Below are 19,243 nucleotides of genomic sequence, written 5' to 3'. Positions count from 1 at the left end.
ATACTTGACATCTTTCATTTTTAAAACAAAAAATGTCCATTATTGATTGATTACTTAGCATCATTTAATTAGAACACTATAAAAGAAAATAGTGTAAAATCGAAACGAATTACAAATAATAAAAACTACGAGTAAACTTAAAAAAAAATTTATAATATCGGGTGTTATGCCCTAAAACATCAAAAACCGTTTGCATACGATTTAGAAGGGAAAGTAACAAATTTTGAATAAAAACTTAAGAAATACGTTCATATTATTTACATACCCTACGATGAAGTTTATCCCAAAGGTGTTCGATGATCTTTAGATCAGGGCTGCAGACTGGCCATTCTAGATTATTAATTTCTACTTCCCCCAAGTAATTTGTCATGATTCTTGCAGCATACGGCCGTGTATTTTTATACATAAAGACGAAATTGTCAACAATGAATGGACCAAATGGAACTACCACTTCTACCAAAACAATCTCTATATAGCATTCATATTCCTATAGTGAGCATTCAGGGGGCTATTGATGAAAATAATTTGGAGCCTCAAATGAGATTTCAGCCCAACCCATTACACCACCACCAGCAAACTTTTTTCTCTGGGACATACAAGCTTGGGCATATCTTTCATTTCCCCGGCTCCAAACCCTCTCTCGGCCACCGCCAGACTCCACACAGAACCGCGATCAGTAAAGAGAATTCGGCTCCGATCCTGTATATCCTAGTGTTGATGTTGTCCAGTAAAAATTAAATAATTCCACAGTGTCTGAGTTGTAATTCGGGAACAATAGCCGGCTTTCTTGCCATTAGTGCTCTTTCATTGAGGCGTCTTCTAACAGTTCTCTCATTTAAATTCCAATAAAACGATCATCTCTATGCAAGGTAACTCTTCAACAACCGGAACCAGGTCGGCGTAAGTATGTACGGGTCTCTATAAAACGATGGAAAGCTCCCGTACTGTAGTTTTTGGAATACCTAAAGTTTTGGATACTAAACTTGACTTCTTTTGTTTTGTAGCAATGCAATAATTCGAGCAAGATCTATTGTAGATATCACAATATCTTAATTATTCACTTAGTCGAAATCCTCGTTTGAAAAGCTACATTACTATTTAAATAAATGTTTTTAACTTGAAAGATAAAGAGCGACTACATAAAACAATAAAAACGTTACACTATAAAATTCCATTTTTCATGGAAAATAATTTTAAAATTATGGTAAACAGTTGATCTGAATGTGTTATATACCAATATGATGTCTGATGATGTCAGTATGATGTATTCATTAATAATAGTCCAGAGTTATTATTAATGAATACAACAGCTTACACATGTATCAGAGTTAGTCCATTTCTGTAAACATCAGGTACTCGTACGATAACAGTTCTTCCTGCATCAACAGGTGGTAAAGTTAAATTCGAAAGGGCAATATTCTGGCCTAGCTTTTTCAGTCTAAATTTAGCCCCGTTTCGTTTATTATTTATCTTCCCATTTCGTAAATATTGGTTACATGTTATGCTCTCCTCTCTTTGTCTATTTTCTTCGTCAGCTTTAGAGCAGATAATACGTAAGTAACAAACTGAATATTTATGACTATTTGAAATTTATTGTTCGCATATTGTACACACATTTTTTCTTATTGTTTATCTTTGGTATTTCATCTTCACATTCATTTAAATTCTTCTGATTGCACAACTTTTGTAGTTCTTTTTCTGTTTTAATGTTGAACAGAAGTTCCTTAGGAAGTACCGAATCTTTCGGTAGAGAAATCAGAGAACGATTTTTATTGCTTTGAATAAATTATAAACCTTTAGACTAAGTTATATCAGACTTACTACAGACTAACTATAGGTTAACTTATAGTTGTGTTCTGGCCAGCCAATTATGCAACCATCATGTCTTTTACATCTTGGTTCGATTTTTCTATATACCTTTGACTTTGTGAGTGGTGAGGTTTTTAAATTCCTCGCCGTAGTCGCTTGGTAAAATCATAGGTGTGCCGAACAAACAGAAAATACTGAATAAATGATAGGCCACTTCTTCAGTTGACTTTGTTTTTAAGCACGTAGCACGGTGAATTTTATTATATGATCCTGATATTAAGGATGAAATAACAAGGTTAATCTAGCTCACACAATTCATTTTATTTGTTAAAATTGGCCTCAGCACTATCCTTTTCGTTGCACTTTCTTTGTTTAATTACACTGCTTGCAAAGTAATAAATAAATCTCCCTTGTTATAATACAATATTTTCTCTTCAGTTCAGGATCCATAACTAAAATCAATAAAATAATATAATTAGATGTACTTTACTTTGGCTCAAATTGTGAAAAAATAATAACAAACTTAATAGTCAATAACGCCCTGTCCCTATATGAGCGGAATGAATGTTGTCAAATAATTTGTCGGTCGTACAGAAGTACTGCGGCTCAGCAATTTCATCCACTCTCCTCTCTGCGAGCTTCTTGGTTTTAACATTATTTATAATAGTGTACCTTTTCAATCATCGCCCTTGTTTACGTAATTGACGAACTTGTATCTCAGTTCATATTACAAACTTTGGCTTCCTTTACCTTTGTAAGTATTTGATCGTATTTTTCTCGTATAAACATGTTACTGCGATCATTGCTATAACATATAACTTTTTGCTAATCATAACTGAAAGATAACTTATATAGAAATAAAATAATTTTGTATTTTTGCGTTAGTTTGTATTTTTAAAACGATTTCTAAACATAAATAATATAACAATTTAATGAGGTTTTCCTGTACGCCCCTGGCGTTTGGACAGGTTTGTTGTTCGTATCTAAATTATGTCGTTTGTTTTACACTTGTTTTTTTATCTAGTAATAAAATGGTACACTATCTATATTTAGTAGTGTCAGTTAATTACTATTGACCACATAGTTTAATTTAATAAGAAAAATCAAATTTGGTAATATTGTTCTCTTTGAATTGTGATTTCTAAAATAATTTCTAGACAACGCTACTTGTTAAGTATTATTTAATATTTTACAATTATTTGTTTTGATTTTGATTAGTTTTACAATTTATACAAGTTTATAAGGAAAAATGATTTAAAAACTTCTTCTTCCGTTTAAAAAAAGGACAAGTTTCTGATTATAATTACTTCTTGTTATATCAATATTTTTTGTTGTTCTTCTTGGGATTCTTATTTTACCGTTCTGTGTCGTTTTTTTCTGTATATAGTCTTGCTATTTTTATTGCTGAATGTTTTAATCTCGTAGATACTGTTGAAGGTAATACATTACCGTACGTATAATAAATGCGGGAAATACCTTAGTGACACAGTTTGGTTTCCATAATGGATTTGAAACGAGAGAGGCATTGTTTGGAATAAACGTACTTGCTTAAAAATGTCATGATATATCTGTATACATATTCTATTTTTTTATTGACTTCCAAAAGGCATTTGATCGTGTTAAGCACTCTATATTGATCGAAGTTCTAAGAGACATTGGCTTGGATGGCAGAGACGTTTGCATAATTAAAAATTTGTATTGGAATCAAACAACATCAGTTTTAGTAGACAGTTTAAAATCACAGGCTCTTAATAATAAAAGAGGAGTACGGCAGGGATGCCTCTTGTCGCCCCTGCTTTTCAACATTTACTTAAAAAGAAATTTTAGAAATGCATTTTCTGAAAAACAAGAAGGAATAATTGTGAACAATGAAGTCATCAATAATTTGCGATATGCAGACGATACAGTACTCCTAGCATCTACTTAAGAAGATCTGCAAACATTACTTGACAATGTCGTTACGAGCTGTAAAGAAGGAGGTCTGGATCTGCAAAACTCGCATTTTTAGTCGCCACACGACAGGCGACGAAAAACGCGAACATAAAAGGTACCTAAGGCATAACACAATGATCCAGTCGATCGTGGCGCAATTCCATAGGTATAATACTTATCTTTAGAAAAATGCTGTCTTTGGTATACTTATTCCGTTTTATTTCGGATAAGTAATACATTAGCAATATTACGTCTAAACGTAGCTGGTCCATTGTTCCATCAGTTTATTTATATAATAGCCAAGCAGTGTGGCTTGTCATATTAACACTATAGGCTATTAGACAAACATACCATTAGCATTTGTCGGAACCACTTAGGTGCGGCCGTCAAAACAAATACCACCTCAAACGCAAATAGAGCCTCTCCCAAAAGCAGTTGTAGGAACCCTATAATCCTCTTTGTACCTATCTCCTTGTTCTTTGTAAACCAAAATATTATCATCCGAATTGTTTATACAAAATCTACACTCATTTGTAAATAAACGGTTTCTTCATTCATTGATTGTCCATTTACGGTATTCTTCAGCCCATAGTCTTCTCAATCCGCGATGTTACCTAATTAGTACTGGATGAGATAAACGCATTCTTACTCTTAAGCCAATCATATGCAACCTTCTGCTGCTAACGATTTTGTTTAAAATTGTTCTTCCAGTGCCGTTACACAATGCTCTGTTAATGCGAGAAGCAGTATATGTTGGTTCCGTCTAGCAATAATTCGCATATATCGGTCATCAACTGGGTTGGTACTCCGTTGTCGCTCTCTAACATGAACATATGAGGCTACACCATTTGTGACATACCGATTCCAACCCTTATTCACAACACTTTGTGAAAACCTCAAACGTTGAGTAGCTTCACGTTGCCTAAACCCTTAATTGATCCATCTCACAATATGTTGCAATTGGACAATATCTAAATATCTTTGTGGCATAGTTTATAACTATGCAATTAATAACAACAATAACAATTAATAAAAACACTCCACTATTTAAAAAAACTGATCCCAATCTGTGTTCATATCAAATTAAAATATATACGACTTTAATATTCAAATTGTTGCTGACAATAGTAAAAAAACGGATGGCCACAATAACAGAATTTATTTTATTTTTAAAATTTTAGAAAATTTTAGATTCCCCATGTCTCTATTAACATCTTTATCAACGTCTGTTTTGCCTTGCAATTTTTAGAAGGCTCAGGTTAAGGCAGAAATCTGAATTATTTTCGAAACTATTTTACGGATTTATTATTTTATTTCGTTTAAAATTGATAACAAATTCGGAGTATTAATAACATTTTAATTATATTAAATTTTTACAAAGTTCGACTATTTCTGGAGAAAGATTTTACTTTGATCCTTATCAATTGTTGACCATGGTAAATCAAGTTGACATAATTTGTAATACACTTTTACTGCAACAAAATCTTTTTAAACTTTTTAACTGATTAGAACTTTTTAGCAATTTAAATTGCCCTTGACATAATATTGGCGACCCGCATAATAAATTTTTTCTAGTAGAATAAGTATTTTAAAAAAGGTTTAAGGAAATGTTAATACTTTTAAAATTATTTCTGTTGCAGAATCAAAATGGGTTGGGGATCGAAGTTGGATGGTTGCGGCAATTTTATAAAATACAGTTTGTTTATCGTCAATTTTATAATATTTGTAAGTATGAATATAAACATTTTAGTTATTTGTTAAAGACAAAAACCGCTGAAAGAAACTTTTATATTTTGCTAATTGATAATTTTTTTTATTCGACTTCCGTGTCACGACGTCGAGATCACTGACACGATGACAGTATAGTACAATATAAAACTATTACAAATTACAATTTTACATGTGACATAATACACATTATTTAATTTTTAAAATTTTTACTGTTGTTGTAAAGCAGTAGAATATCCGTTAAATATTTAAAAATACTTGATAGGTATAACACAACTTAAACTGCTATTCAGAATATTTGCCAACAAGCTTAATAAAAATATTATAATCCTTAAAGAGCAATAAGGCTTTCAAGGAAATAGATCAACTATAGATGCTATATTCTTAGTTTAACAAATCAACCAAATGGAATATAACAAAACTGTCTATAGGTATTTTGTAGATCTGTCTTAAGGTTTTGATTAGACGATATTAGACGATGAGACAATTACAAAAAAAAATTCGAGGAACTATAGTTGCGAGTGAGTGTTTTTTGAAGTAGTATGCGACTATAGAACAGAAGCTTTGATAGTGGTGTTGTGGAAGTACCGTTGTGAGGGAGAATATGGACTATCCAGCTTTTTTTTTTTGTCTTTATAGAGGGGGGGGGTCTGTAATCTTTAAAAGACATCTCAGTCCAGGACGCCGCCTGACTAACTTTAGTGCAGGATTCGTTCTTCGTACTCCCGGCGATAGTTCCCGAGGTACTTTAAAATGCCCTCTCGTCGCCGAGTCTACGCCGAACGCCTACCTGCTAAACCAGACCCTCCTCTGTCATCCAGCGATCCGGAAGCGGAATGGCCGCTGTAAGGCCGGCATCACTTCCGAATCACTACCTTTATTCATTCATTCTCCATTCATACACATCCACACTCTATTCATCAGCAAGAAGGTTCCGTGTCTCGTTCCAGGTAGCGCGTAGAAGACACTCATCGCTCCTAGTTCGGCATTATTTCCAGATGGGCATTTCCTTCTTCCCCACAGTCTGACTCACGCATTCCAACTCATACAGTCTGACCCACTTTTCTAGCTTCACCTTTCAGCATCATTCACTTTTACCTTTAGCGTTGGTTTAGCAGTCTTTCTTCCTCTTCCTTTTTCTTGATCACTGCACGGATATAGCTGTGTATGTTAGTCCAAACTAATTTATTTTCAATCATTCTCTCAATCATTTCTCTTACTGTAACAAAATTCACACCTGTCTCTCTCTCCATTCTGTTACTTTCCACTAAAAAGCTATCCACTATCCAGCTAAACCCTAAACAGAAGGTACCTCCGGTGTTACCAGCCATACTAGGAACGACTCTGAATTGGCGTTTTTGGCTTGCATATAGTTTATCTGCAGTATTTGAGAGAGGCTGCTTCGATGATGTCGCAGTACTAGTCAAGTTTGTTGCCAGCAAAGTGTAGAAGCATGGCTGCAGGGAGCGGAACTTTTGTTTGGGGAAGCCTGGTGAGTATGTGCCCTCGACGGTGGCAAGGAGTCCTTAGAGTTAGCTTAGCTTTGTTGTTGGAGTCGGCTATTGTGCGGAGGATGTATCTTTTGCTGAGATAGCGGACTATGTCCTTTATTGATGGTATATTCGCAATTTGGTAAATTAGTGCTGACGGATAATCTGCACGTTATCTTATGAGGATTTTTCTTTCTGTTGCCACAACCGTGATAGTTTGGCGAGGATTTAGTGACGGGTAGATACACGTTTTGTTTTCTATGATGAAAGCCTGATGAAAGTCTTGTATGTGTGTAAGGGAGTTTTAGTAGAGGTATTTCCGAGTTTTACAGACAGCGTGCCCAGGAGTCTAGCTCTTCTTCTTACCCTGTCTAGGGTGTTTTTTATGTTATTATTCCAGTTGAGAGTTCTGATAATATGAACTCTCAAGTAAAACACCGAGTTTCTGAAATCGAGATTTTCTCCTAGGAGGGTTAACTGGTTCCTCCCAGTATCGCGGCTGAGAGCGGACTTGAATAAAATTATTGTGGTTTTGGAGGGATTGTCACTTTCAATTTGTTTTACCATCTGACAATTCTGTTTAACTGGTTCTTTGCTCTATCGAACATATACGCATGGCTTAGCGTCCCATTGTATGTTCCTGCAGAGAGGAGTGCAGTATCGTCATCACATTATAATATTGACTCTGATCTAGTCAAAGGGTGGAGGATGTCACTGTTATGGGGTGTGTATAATATTGGTACTTAAAGTGAACCCTGCGGGACTCTAACTTGTGTAGTGAATGGTGTTAATAGCGTGTTAGCGACTTTGATACGGATTGTCGTATTGGAGAGATAGGAACGGATTATGTTTACAAAGGGGGTAGGTAGTCCAGCAGAGTAAAGCTTTTTGATGAGGCCTGTATACCAAACCTGATCGAAGGCCTTCTGGACATCGCGGAAGATGCCTATGGCGTACCTATTTGTTTAATGGAAGACTTCTGGTATGAAGGTTTCTGCTTTAATCAATGCATTTTGTGCGCAGTGTTTAGCTCCGAATCCAAATTGAAAGTTTTAGATGAGAAGATGTGCGTCTAGGAATTCTAGCAGAATTCTGAGCAGAGAGATAGGTTTGTAGGATTTAGTGCTGGTAGGGGGTTTTCTGGTTTTCTAGTTTAATAAAAGGAATGCATTGATTATGTTTGTAAGCAGCGGGAGAATACTCCCTGGAAGTTTTTTGAGGCATCTTCCATAAATACGATCAGGACCAGGAGATGTGTTTTAACCTAAGTTATACATCTGCCTGACGGTGTCCTATAGCACAGGAGTCACCATCGGATGAGGATGAGGTCCCATGCGCATTGGAGGGTAGTAGAGTAGGTCTTTTATTCTCTTATCGGTATCTCTTTTAAATCGCTCGCTTATATTGGGGTTATTAGAAAAGACTAGCGCGGCCTTAAGTGAGTTTTTGAAGATCTCGGCCTTATCCTGTGAAATATTAATGATATTGTTATTGACTCTGAGTTGAGATCGGCGCTGTATTTTTTGTCTGGAATTTTGTATTCGTTCCAGAATTTTCAACCATCTCGGTGAATTTTGTCTCGGTAGTCAATGATGGCCGTAACTTTCCTCCTTTGTTCTGCTTTAACTTGTTGACTTCCGGCCTTTTTGACGCCAAGAGGCAGTTGTATTCTGCTTTGATGAGGAGGTCTTAGAATATTTTTTACTCCCTGATTAATCTGCGTTTTATTTCGATTTTTGCTATGTTTCTTTGTGGAAGCCTTGGAGTAAATGGATTGTATCGAGTTACAACCGAAAGTGGTAACAACTTATAGAGCACAATTGAACAAAATTAACAGTATTACTTAACTTGGTTGTAATCTAAATGAAAATTAAGATATTAGAAAATAAATTAGAATAGGTGAGATATGAGAATGAGAAGGCCAGAGCTGCATTTTTTAAGACGAAGAAAATAATACGTGGAAACAAAATTACTTTGAGACTGAAAATCAGATTAGTAAGATGTTATGTGTTCTCTATTCTTTTATATGGTGTCGAAGGTTGGACTTGAACGGATACGCCTCCCCAAAAAACTGAAAGCCTTTGAAATCTGGGTGTATCGGAGAATCCTACGGGTGAGTCGAGTAAATCAAGTTCTTAACCAGTTTGTTTTGTAGTAGATGGAAAAAGTTACGGAAGTGGTCAGATTAGTTAAAACTAGCAAACTAAAATATTTTGGCCGTATTATCCGTTACTCAAAAAGATATAATGTACTTTAAAAAAAAGGCAACATAGACGGAAATAAAGGCCAGGTCAAAGAAGAACGTCATCGCTTAGAAACCTAGAACATGGCTTTAAAAGTGTTTCAGATCCTCTGAATCCCTATTCCGAGCTGCTGTCCACAAAATATTTTAGCCAATTTAATAGCCAACGCACGATAATCAAGCACGGCACAGGAAGAAGAAGATAGTGAAGATAGTTATTAGTTCCCAAATAAACCTTACCTTAGAGAGATTAAACATATTAGCATATGTAGAAAACGATATAGATCGAAAACGAGGTACAAAACCTTGCACAGATTTGCATTTAAAACATCATATGATAGTTGTTAGGAAAAGCACCTCAGCTCTTATTTAGAAAGCTACGAAGAAACTACTGGTACTGATAATTATTAAAGAGTGTAGGCTTCTGTACGCATTTTATAAGTACAATGATATTTATGAATACTATTCAAAAGCAAATCATTTCAAGAAGAAGAATCTCTGACAATTTTGTTAGAAAGGAATAACATAATTATTTATATTTATCGTCTACTCTTTGAATAAAATAGTAAAAATTTGTTTTTAAAACGATTCTTACTACTTCTCACATCCTATACATAATAATTATCACTGCTTCAAAAGTGTTGCTAATGGATTTCCAAATTGGTCCTGGTTGGTCAACCACCAAACCAAATCGATTGAAAAATTAACACACATCGACGTTGTCGCTTGAATTGTATATACATATGGTTTTTCCTATTACATTAAAAATTGTTAGAACAATAGCTCGTACACACATAAAAAATTATTTAAATAGTTTAGCTTGCTGTAATTATTCTGAATGCTTACATATTTAAATGGATGTGGCACGTGATGCTAAAAAGAAACACGTCACCAATGTTTACATAGATGTTTAATCGATTTAAAATAATATATGTATGTGTATATATACATATATATATATATATATATATATATATATATATATATATATATATATACAACGCAAAAGTCTAGGGATATTTTTATAAATAGACGTATTTTGTTTATCTGTAATCAACTTAAAAAAAGTAATACAAAATTTGTATTTTAAATTGTTGTTTAATATGTCCAAAACCATAAATTGCAAAAAAAAACAGAAAATTGGAGCAAAAAAAATATATTGCAAATCACCCATGTTTCACATAGCACCATAAAATGTCAAAAATACGAAATATAAACTTAAAATAAAGTATGGCCACCACGTTGGTTTATCACAGCTCTACACCTACTGTTCATGCTCCGAATCACATTTTTAATGTCTGCTTGAGGTAGTTGTGTCCATTGTTCTCTCAGAAGCTCTTTTAATTGAAACTCATTGTAAATATTGCCCATATGTGGAGCAATTCTACGTTGGAGCATGTCCCATACATGCTCAATGGGATTCAAGTCCGGTGATTGTGCTGGCCACGGCAATACATCAATACCCTCGTTATCCAACCAGTTTGTTACAATATGTGCAACATGTGGTCGAGCGTTATCATGCATAAAGTAAGAATTTTCTCCAAGAGCAGCAGCAAACGGGCGCACAACAGCTCCAAGAATAGTGTCCAAATATTGCTAACTTGTGATAAAGCTACGTGTGAAAATGAGGTCAGTTCTTCCGTCAATCATGATTCGCCCCATACCATTAATGTACCACCTCTGTATGCATACACTTCTTGAAGATGAAGATGAACAAAACTGTGGCTCAGTCATTGTCAGTCCAATTCTAAAACTCTTGACACCAGGTTAATCTTGCAGCGCGATTGCCTCTAGATAGAGGTGGACATCTCAGTGGTCGCCGACTACGAAGATTGGCTTCATGGAGACGATTCCTCTCAGTACTGCTGCTAATTGTTACATTATGTGCAGGCTGTAATTCATTACCAAGCTCGGGTGCTGTGATTGTTGGCTGCCTTATGGCATTTAAAATTAAATATCGCTCTTGAGTGACGGTTGTAGAGCAACCACGTCCTGGATGTTGCTCGGCTGGACTCCCAGTGTCTCTAAACCTACGTAACAAACGACTTTGTCGCATACCAGCTTGAAGGAGACCCACGGCTCTATTCATCTCGTCCAACGTTAAATATTGTCGCTGCATGGTAAAAAGACAATATCTTTAACTCACCTATTAAGCAAGAATGGTATGACTAAGTGACTAAAATTAAAAATAAACAAAACATAAAAATGTCGATTTTTTTTGTGCCTTATAAAAAACATCCTAAAACACGCATTGCTATCAGTTTTACAATTTTTTTTTTTGAGAAGAAGTGTGTGTCAAGTATCAACAATTATAGTACAAGCAAATTTATATGATCATGAAATTTCTCTCATTGGTATTGTCAAATTATTAAAATATCCTTAGACTTTTGCACATATATATATATATATATATATATATATATATATATATATATATATATATATATATATATATATATATATTAATATATATATATAAATATATATATATATTAATATATATATAATATATATATATATATATATATATATATATATATATATATATATATATATATATATATATATTAAATATTTTTAGTACTAGTATAAACATAAATTATATTTTTCTAATTTTAATCGGTTCAGTCCTTTGATGCTTCCAAGAGTGTTTGTAATTTCCTAGGTACAAAATTATCAATTTAAAGGTAGGCAAATTAGATATTGGAGATACCACCTCGGAGACTTCCGACCGCCTGATATTCTAGCAGTCTAGGATGTAAAACTCTAGCAGTTTTACATCTCTTGGTCGATATTTTTCAATTATTTTTTAGGAACCGGAATTGTACTAGGCTCCATTCTATGTAGTTTTTGTAGGTTCACATCTACAGGAAAGTATTTTGACCCATAATTTTTTACACGGGGGTATAGACGTTGTTTTGCAGAAAAAAACTGTTATCCTCTCTCTTTAAAATAACATTTGGTACAAGTCTTTAGGACTTACAGTACCGAAATACAATTTTTCTAAGTTCGCCACTCAAACCATTTTTGAGCCATGTTTTTTATTGTTTAGCACAAATTATTCTATAAGTCTTGTCTACGCAGTTTTAGTAAATAAAATGGTACATTAAATAATAAGAGACTAAGTACCTTTAAAGTAATTTACTGGAAAAGACTCTATGACTAATTTTAAGCAAGATACGGTTCTTCTAAGTTTTCTGCTTCTAACGGTTTTTTGACGGCAAAATGCAAAAATTCTGTCTATAGGACACTCTGATCAAAAGCTATTGAATTTATACTGTCTAGTTAATACAAATTTTATTAAAAAAAATTGATTTTGCAGGCGTAACAAATTTTAAATCGCCGGTCCTTTAAGCGTTGTTTCCAAGGGAACGATTCATTCTATAGAAAAAGTGTTGATATATGTTTTTTTTAACTCTTTAAAGCCCGATTTTTATTTAATTAAAAAATTAGGATCATTGTGAAATTTATTTATAGTAGATTCTTAAAACAAATGCAATCAAAATTAACAATGCTGATCCTGAAATATATTCTGCAGGATGTGGTATTCTGAAGATACCAGCAGGAACATGGCGTAACAAAAAATTAAATGAGAAATAAAAACTAGGTTGTACAGCAACTGTCGTGCTGCAGTTGGCACATCTTAAAGAAGTAGTTGTTTGAGGCATATGAGAAGACTTTAAATTGTTCTGGAACTCCAATAACTCTTTCAAATATTTTCAAAGAGAATCAATCCTTTTGGATTGACTTCTAACTTAAAATGGAATGAATGCATTTACAACGCAAGCATCCACAAAATAAAAAAATATTCTATGCCACTTGTGTGATTTACGATTCACCTCATAAAGATTTTTCAGCATGTCAAATTTGTAAACACGTCCCCTGCGTGAGTTGTAGAGCACTACCATTTGTGAGCATGAAACCTCATTCAGACTAGCGTCTTTTTTTCTTCTCTTTACAACTTCGTTTGTTGCTGGCTTTTGGTAATTTCCTAAAAGAATTACACTTCTGCGATTCATCTACTTCAACGCAGATAGACCTTCTGTTAAAATACGGTAATCTGAATCTCTTCAATTTATTTGTTTGTCAGTTTTGAATTCTGGTAAATCCTTTTTTTTTTTAACAGTTCCACGTGCTTAAATTCCATCCGACAATAAAGATCTCTAAAGATCATTACAGTTAATAGTTGTCAAAGAACACTCGGTGGTGTTTATTTACTAAGACCCTTGTTAGATCTTGTACGACTCGTTATCCTAAGTTTTTTTCGGTAGAATTTCCCACTTTACCGGTATATATCTGGAACTCGCACATGAATCCGCTTTATTTCATACTTTGTAGCCACGTTTTATAGATTTATTGGGCATGTAAATTCAGTGCTGCAAGAAACGTTTCAGTAAGTTTAGTTAGTAAGGGTCGCACTTTGTAAAATTTGTCAAATCCGGGATCAGTTTTATTTGGCTGCAGTGTATTATTAACCATATATAAATTGCCTAGTAACCAAGCAAATCTCTTACGTGACATAGTCGAACTGATGAAAGGGTCCCGTAATTCATCACGTGACTGGGCCAATCTCTGTAATATTAATACTCAATAATCTCTGTAACTGGGCAATTCTTTTATACCTATTAATACATTTACCCCAAAAAATGTTTGACTTCGACTTCTGTGGTAGGTGTAAATCCATTTCCTACTCCGTGTTTTTGAACGTAATATAGATTGGTTTGAAATACAATTAGGTGAATTAGATCCTCATGAAATAGTTCCAAAAACAAATATGTGGGGTTCTCTGCAGAATTTGGAATGTTTGGGCCTGTAGTTTCAATAAATAGATTTGTTGGTTTTATATAACTTTTATTTTGGGTGCAAAATATAGAGTTATCTCGCTTTGCTAGCCGTACTGCTAGCGGTATATCGTCTTCACTATCCGATTCTGATTCTTGATTATTTGGAGTATTGGTTGTTTTATCTTAATTGTTAATTTGGTCTTCAAACATGATGTCCATATTTCCAATATCAAAGACATACTCATTATTTGGTCACTGAAATTCATCAACATCCAATTCATCTCCCAAGACGCTTTCAATATCAGAGGCAATTGACTCCTGGTCACTTGGAAATTTATTCAATAAGGCGTCAATCTCGTTTTGGGGCATATTTTCCAAATACCTGAAGCTCCACTTTTGATTTTGCATATTGGCAGAATTCGTATAGAAAGTTCCCTGTCGTCGTACCAGAATACCACATACCCACAAAAAAAATTAAATGTATTCATGAAAATAACAGTACTTAGTGTGAAATAGACTTCAAAAATATCATTTACCCGTAATTTTTGTAATTAATAATAATTGAATAAACAAGAAAACAATTAAAATATGTCGCTGTGTCAACACCGAACGCCCGCTTCAAATGTGTGCTTGACTAATTATGTTATCCAGTCAATGTGATTTAATCAAATCGGTTTTAAACTGGTTAGACCTTGGTTAAACACTTAGAATATAATATAGGTAACCAATTATACACCTGGTATGACTAAAGCCGCTGGGAAGTTTAAAAGAAATATTTGTAAAGGTGGTCATCTCAGCATACCGACAGTCGTCAAAAGGTTAACGTTATCTCAGCTACATTTTTAGCTTAAAACATTTTTTTATCCCTTGTACCCTACGAAGGCGGTTTTAGGGAGAAGACCAGGGGTAGAATTGGCAAACTTTTGTGTAGCTTCTTTTGGGTCTAAAAATTAACTTTTTCAGGAAAATTCAGCTTGTTCGTATGATTTTTAGAGATTCAGTGATTATGACTTTTTGTATAATCTTGCTGATTGCTGAAAGTAAGCTTATCGGCCTGTAATTTGGTGTGAACGTGATGTCCTTTCCTGCCTTTAGTGCCATGATAACGTGGGCTTCCTTCCTTCGTTTTGGGAAGACCCTATATTCAAATACTGCATTATTTATATTGATTAAAAATACCAGCGCTTTCACTGGTAGATACTTCAGAGCTCTGTTTGAGATTTCGTCTAAACCAGGTGCTTTCCTCAGTGATTTTTTTTATTTCCTGTAACTATGTTGGAGTGATAATCTCTTCTGGTTATTTGCGCATTTATTGTTTTTCGCTGACTTCTTCGGTGAAGTCTACATCTTCGTCTGGGTTGATAATTTCGTGTGCACTCTTTTTCGAGTGTCCTTCTTATCAATTCGGGTTTTTCCTCGAAGAAGTATACAATTCCATTTTCGTCGTATATTGGGAGTCTGGGTTTTCTCAGTATTCTTTGTAGTTTGTAAATATTTTACATATTTAGGCTCTGTTCCTCTATCTCTTTTACGTTGTTGTCCCAGTTTTAGCTTTTATATTTTAGTAGCGCCGTTTCCACTTCTCTGTTGAGCCGATTTGCTCTATTTTGTCCCCCCGGTTTATTCTACTGTCCATAATCGTGTTCCGTGTAGAATATATTTATAACAGATATATAATATGTGTATATTTTCTTGTTATTATAGGGTATATGGTCAATTTATTTTTGTCTTATTATGGGGTCTTCTTTAGGTGTGTTTTGTTGTTGTTTAGATTTTTAAATAATGTATTCAGGCAATACTTTTAGTGTCATCTTGCCATTGTTATCAAATTTGGTATTAAAATCTCCAATTACAAAATGTTTTTTTTTTTGTTGTCGTACTCTTTAAAGAGTTTGACATCTTTGACTTTCTGACTTTTTTATTTTCCTTTTTAACTTAGTTTACCAATGAGTCCTGTTGCATAAGATTTATGGAACAAACATAATAAAATAATAATTCACTGATATGTCCCCTTACCTTATGCTCAATTCTTCTCCAATATATTTATAATTATATCCTCCCATATATTCTTCACAAAGTATTTTGAAATACAAAAAATGCCTTTATTTCAAACTAAAAACTACAAACTTATAGTTAAAGTTATATATGATTAAACTTTGTTAGTAGTATTTTGGTGGGCAATAGTTGTACTTCTTTTCAAAACTACAATCTTAATAAAATCAAAAACTTACTAAGCCTAACAATATTGTTAATAAAACCAATTTTTTATTATCTTTTAATATTTGGAAAATAAACATTTAACAAACAATAAACAATAAACCAAGTGGTTTACCAATAGTTTAAAAATAATTATTTATATTTTTAGTTGGGCGGTGTTATTGTTGTTGCAATAGGAATTTGGACCATTGTCGACAAATCATTTGCAAATGAATTATTGGGGACGAACTTGTATGCGGGAGCAGCCTATATTTTACTAGCTACTGGCATTTTAGTAACGTTTATATCATGCCTAGGATGTTGGGGATCAGTCAAAGAAGTTCGATGTATGCTGGTTATAGTAAGTATATTTTTCTTACAATTTAAACCTTGCAAAATAATAGTTTAGGTAAAAATGTAATTACATATTAATAATTGAAACTTAATATTCAGATTTAGTGTAATTTATCGAATCTGTACACAGTTTTTATTTATTAAGGCAATCTTTCATTGTTTACAAATATACATCATCAAATCGAAATTTCGCGATATTATATAAAATAAATTAAATTTAAACAACGAGAGTACGCGTTCACGACAGGTCTCTTATAACAATAAAACGCAGTGTGAATACTCGCTTAACTGAAACCAAGAGAAACTGTGCCTTGAGCACTGAGAAAAATCAAATCAGCCGTCGCTGATAGAACACAATATCACAAAGGACACTAAAATTATTTGGAAGAAGCACAGGTGCTGAATCTAACATGCTTCAATATCTTCAACTGTACGTAATTTTTCGCGGAGTAAATGGCCCATTGAATGCCAGAAGTGGTCAGTCTACCGAGTCGGTGACCGTTCCCTTAATCTCCTTCCTGGGATGTTTTCGGAGATCCAGAATTTCTAAACTGTTTTTATTCTTTCTGGTCACAAGCTCACATAACTAAAGAAATCGCCGTGGACAAATTGTAGACATTTTTTTTTAATATTAAGTTTGTTTATAATCATAACGTTTATGCGATAAGTAGTACAGGGTTTTTACAAAAGTTTTTCTCTAACAGTACATCTCAAACGCATTGATCTTCTGGCGCTTTTGTGGCTGAAAGATCTAAGCTTCGGCAACGTATAGAAATATTAATAAGACTTTAACTAGTCTCAATTTCGTTGTTTAGAAGATATATCTATCTTTCAATATTATTATTAAACAATTGTATTTTTGGCATGGGAGTATGGTATAAAAAGACCTCAACACAGCTATTCTGTATAGCAACCAACAAAGTCATCATAGCCAGAATGATCGCCAACGTTCGGAACGGACAGGCACCCTAAGAAGAAGAATTTTTGGCCATAGAGAATAATCTTTGAACTTTATCGTCGCAAGTCTTGGTAATAATCAGTACTGGTTTGTTATTTCTAGGATTCAAAATCTGTCTACTACCAATATATTTGTCTTACTGGATCAATTTTTATGCTGACTTTCTTGCTTTTGAATCCTATTCTCTAAAAAAGATCCTGCATTTCTTGCTCTTGTAGTAATCTTAGCAAATTTAAAGTTAGATATATTTTCACCTGGCTACCCTTCTATGGTGGTCGACAGGTTCCATACTATTCAACTGACCAACATAAAATATCACATAGTGGACAGTTTTGTCTATCTCGGGTCTAGTATAACTAACGATGGTAACTATGAAGCAGAAGTTTGGAGACGTATTGGTAGGGCAAAAATGCGATAAGTCGCCTAACTAAAGATTGAAAAGACAGATCTCTCAAAATATCAAGATGAGACTGGTGAATGCCATTGTATTCTCAATATTTCTATACGAGGAAGAGACTTGGACTCTACAATTTTTGGTCACGTGATTCGCAGATGTGAAAATAGTTTGGAGAGATTAATTATTTTTGGAAACGTTCCGGAAAGAAGATCAAGAGGACGATCACCAATCAGATGGTCCGACCAAATTAAGAATTCAGCTGGAAATTCATTCCGCGAAGCTCTCAGAGCAGCTGAAAATAGAGACCAATGGAGATGTTATTTAAAAAGTTTGCGACGGCACCATTGACTAATTTCCCTTTCACTAACATAAATTTTTATAAAATAACATAATCAAATGAATTTTTATAGTCCACGAAATATTATTATCATTGATATCTGATACTGTTTTGACTTTTTAAAGTTTTGGCAGGTTGAGTTTTCTTAAGTGCATGTAGATTAGCATTTATTTTATCTTTATGGACATAGAGCAAGATGGTTCTCGTACCTTTTAGTAGCTTCTTTTTATGTAATTGAATATAGATAGTACACCTTGAATAATTAGTCATTTATTATTCCATTTGCTGTATTCCATTTAGCGGTACAGATAAAGTGGATGACCTGTAAGTATTCCTTTGCTAACGATTTAGTAGTACTGCTTGTAAATCATCAATACCAGGAGATTGGTTATCCATCAGAGACTTGATAGCATATTTTATAACAGTATATAACATCTCCTCACTTTGGGATAGTTATTTGGTAAAATATTTTTAAATGGAACCTCATCACCTGCGACAGCCCATTATTAAGTTTTCTGGTAAGACAATGTATTAAAGTGGCTAATGGTAGCCATGTTCTTTAATTTTCTGCACATATTTAAAAAATTTAAGTACTTTATCTTTGTGATACTGATGCCCTATCTCTTTATGTATTTATAATCAGCACCAGATACACTGTTGTGTTCTTTAATGCATCGAATTATACTCCAAATGACATCAATAAGAAGTAGTTTAAAGTTTGTTGTAGTGGTTATGCTATGCTGGGTATTATTCTTTGCAGTTTTGTTTATTTGGTCTTTTAAGAATATTAAAATTTTCTTAGGACTGTCTAGTACAGACATGGGCAAACTATTTAAGTGAAGGGACACATAAAATAAAAACATTCTCCAGAGGGGCCAAAAAAAAATAAAACAAGTTTGTATTAGTGATAAACTTTTTATTTTAAATTTACATCATACATATCTTTGTGCATAAATAGTAGGAAACATTCATAAAGTTACCCAAATAGATTATTCTTTGACAGAGTATAAAGGTGT

The 19,243-nt window shown here is 33.7% G+C and overlaps 1 protein-coding gene across 3 annotated transcripts in view; it reads left to right on the top strand.

The window, feature by feature from the left end:
• The window catches only part of Tsp74F (Tetraspanin 74F), a 67,049-nt gene that overhangs the window by 31,506 nt on the left and 16,300 nt on the right, over positions 1–19,243 (top strand). Inside the window, exons 1-3 of one of the 3 annotated variants that reach the window (XM_072525855.1) lie at positions 2,872–2,921; positions 5,382–5,466; positions 16,351–16,542. In XM_072525855.1, the coding sequence (XP_072381956.1) occupies positions 5,389–5,466; positions 16,351–16,542 (270 nt within the window). In that variant the 5' untranslated portion in view covers positions 2,872–2,921; positions 5,382–5,388. Of the gene's footprint in view, positions 1–2,871; positions 2,979–5,381; positions 5,467–16,350; positions 16,543–19,243 lie in introns of those variants that run through there. The other 2 variants (XM_072525856.1, XM_072525854.1) reach the window with 2 other exon arrangements.

The sequence above is a fragment of the Diabrotica undecimpunctata genome, chromosome 3 (genome assembly GCF_040954645.1).
Source record: "Diabrotica undecimpunctata isolate CICGRU chromosome 3, icDiaUnde3, whole genome shotgun sequence".
Taxonomy (NCBI): domain Eukaryota; kingdom Metazoa; phylum Arthropoda; class Insecta; order Coleoptera; family Chrysomelidae; genus Diabrotica; species Diabrotica undecimpunctata.
The sequence above is the reverse complement of the archived record's forward strand: the minus strand, read 5'-3'. Positions and strand labels throughout refer to the sequence as shown.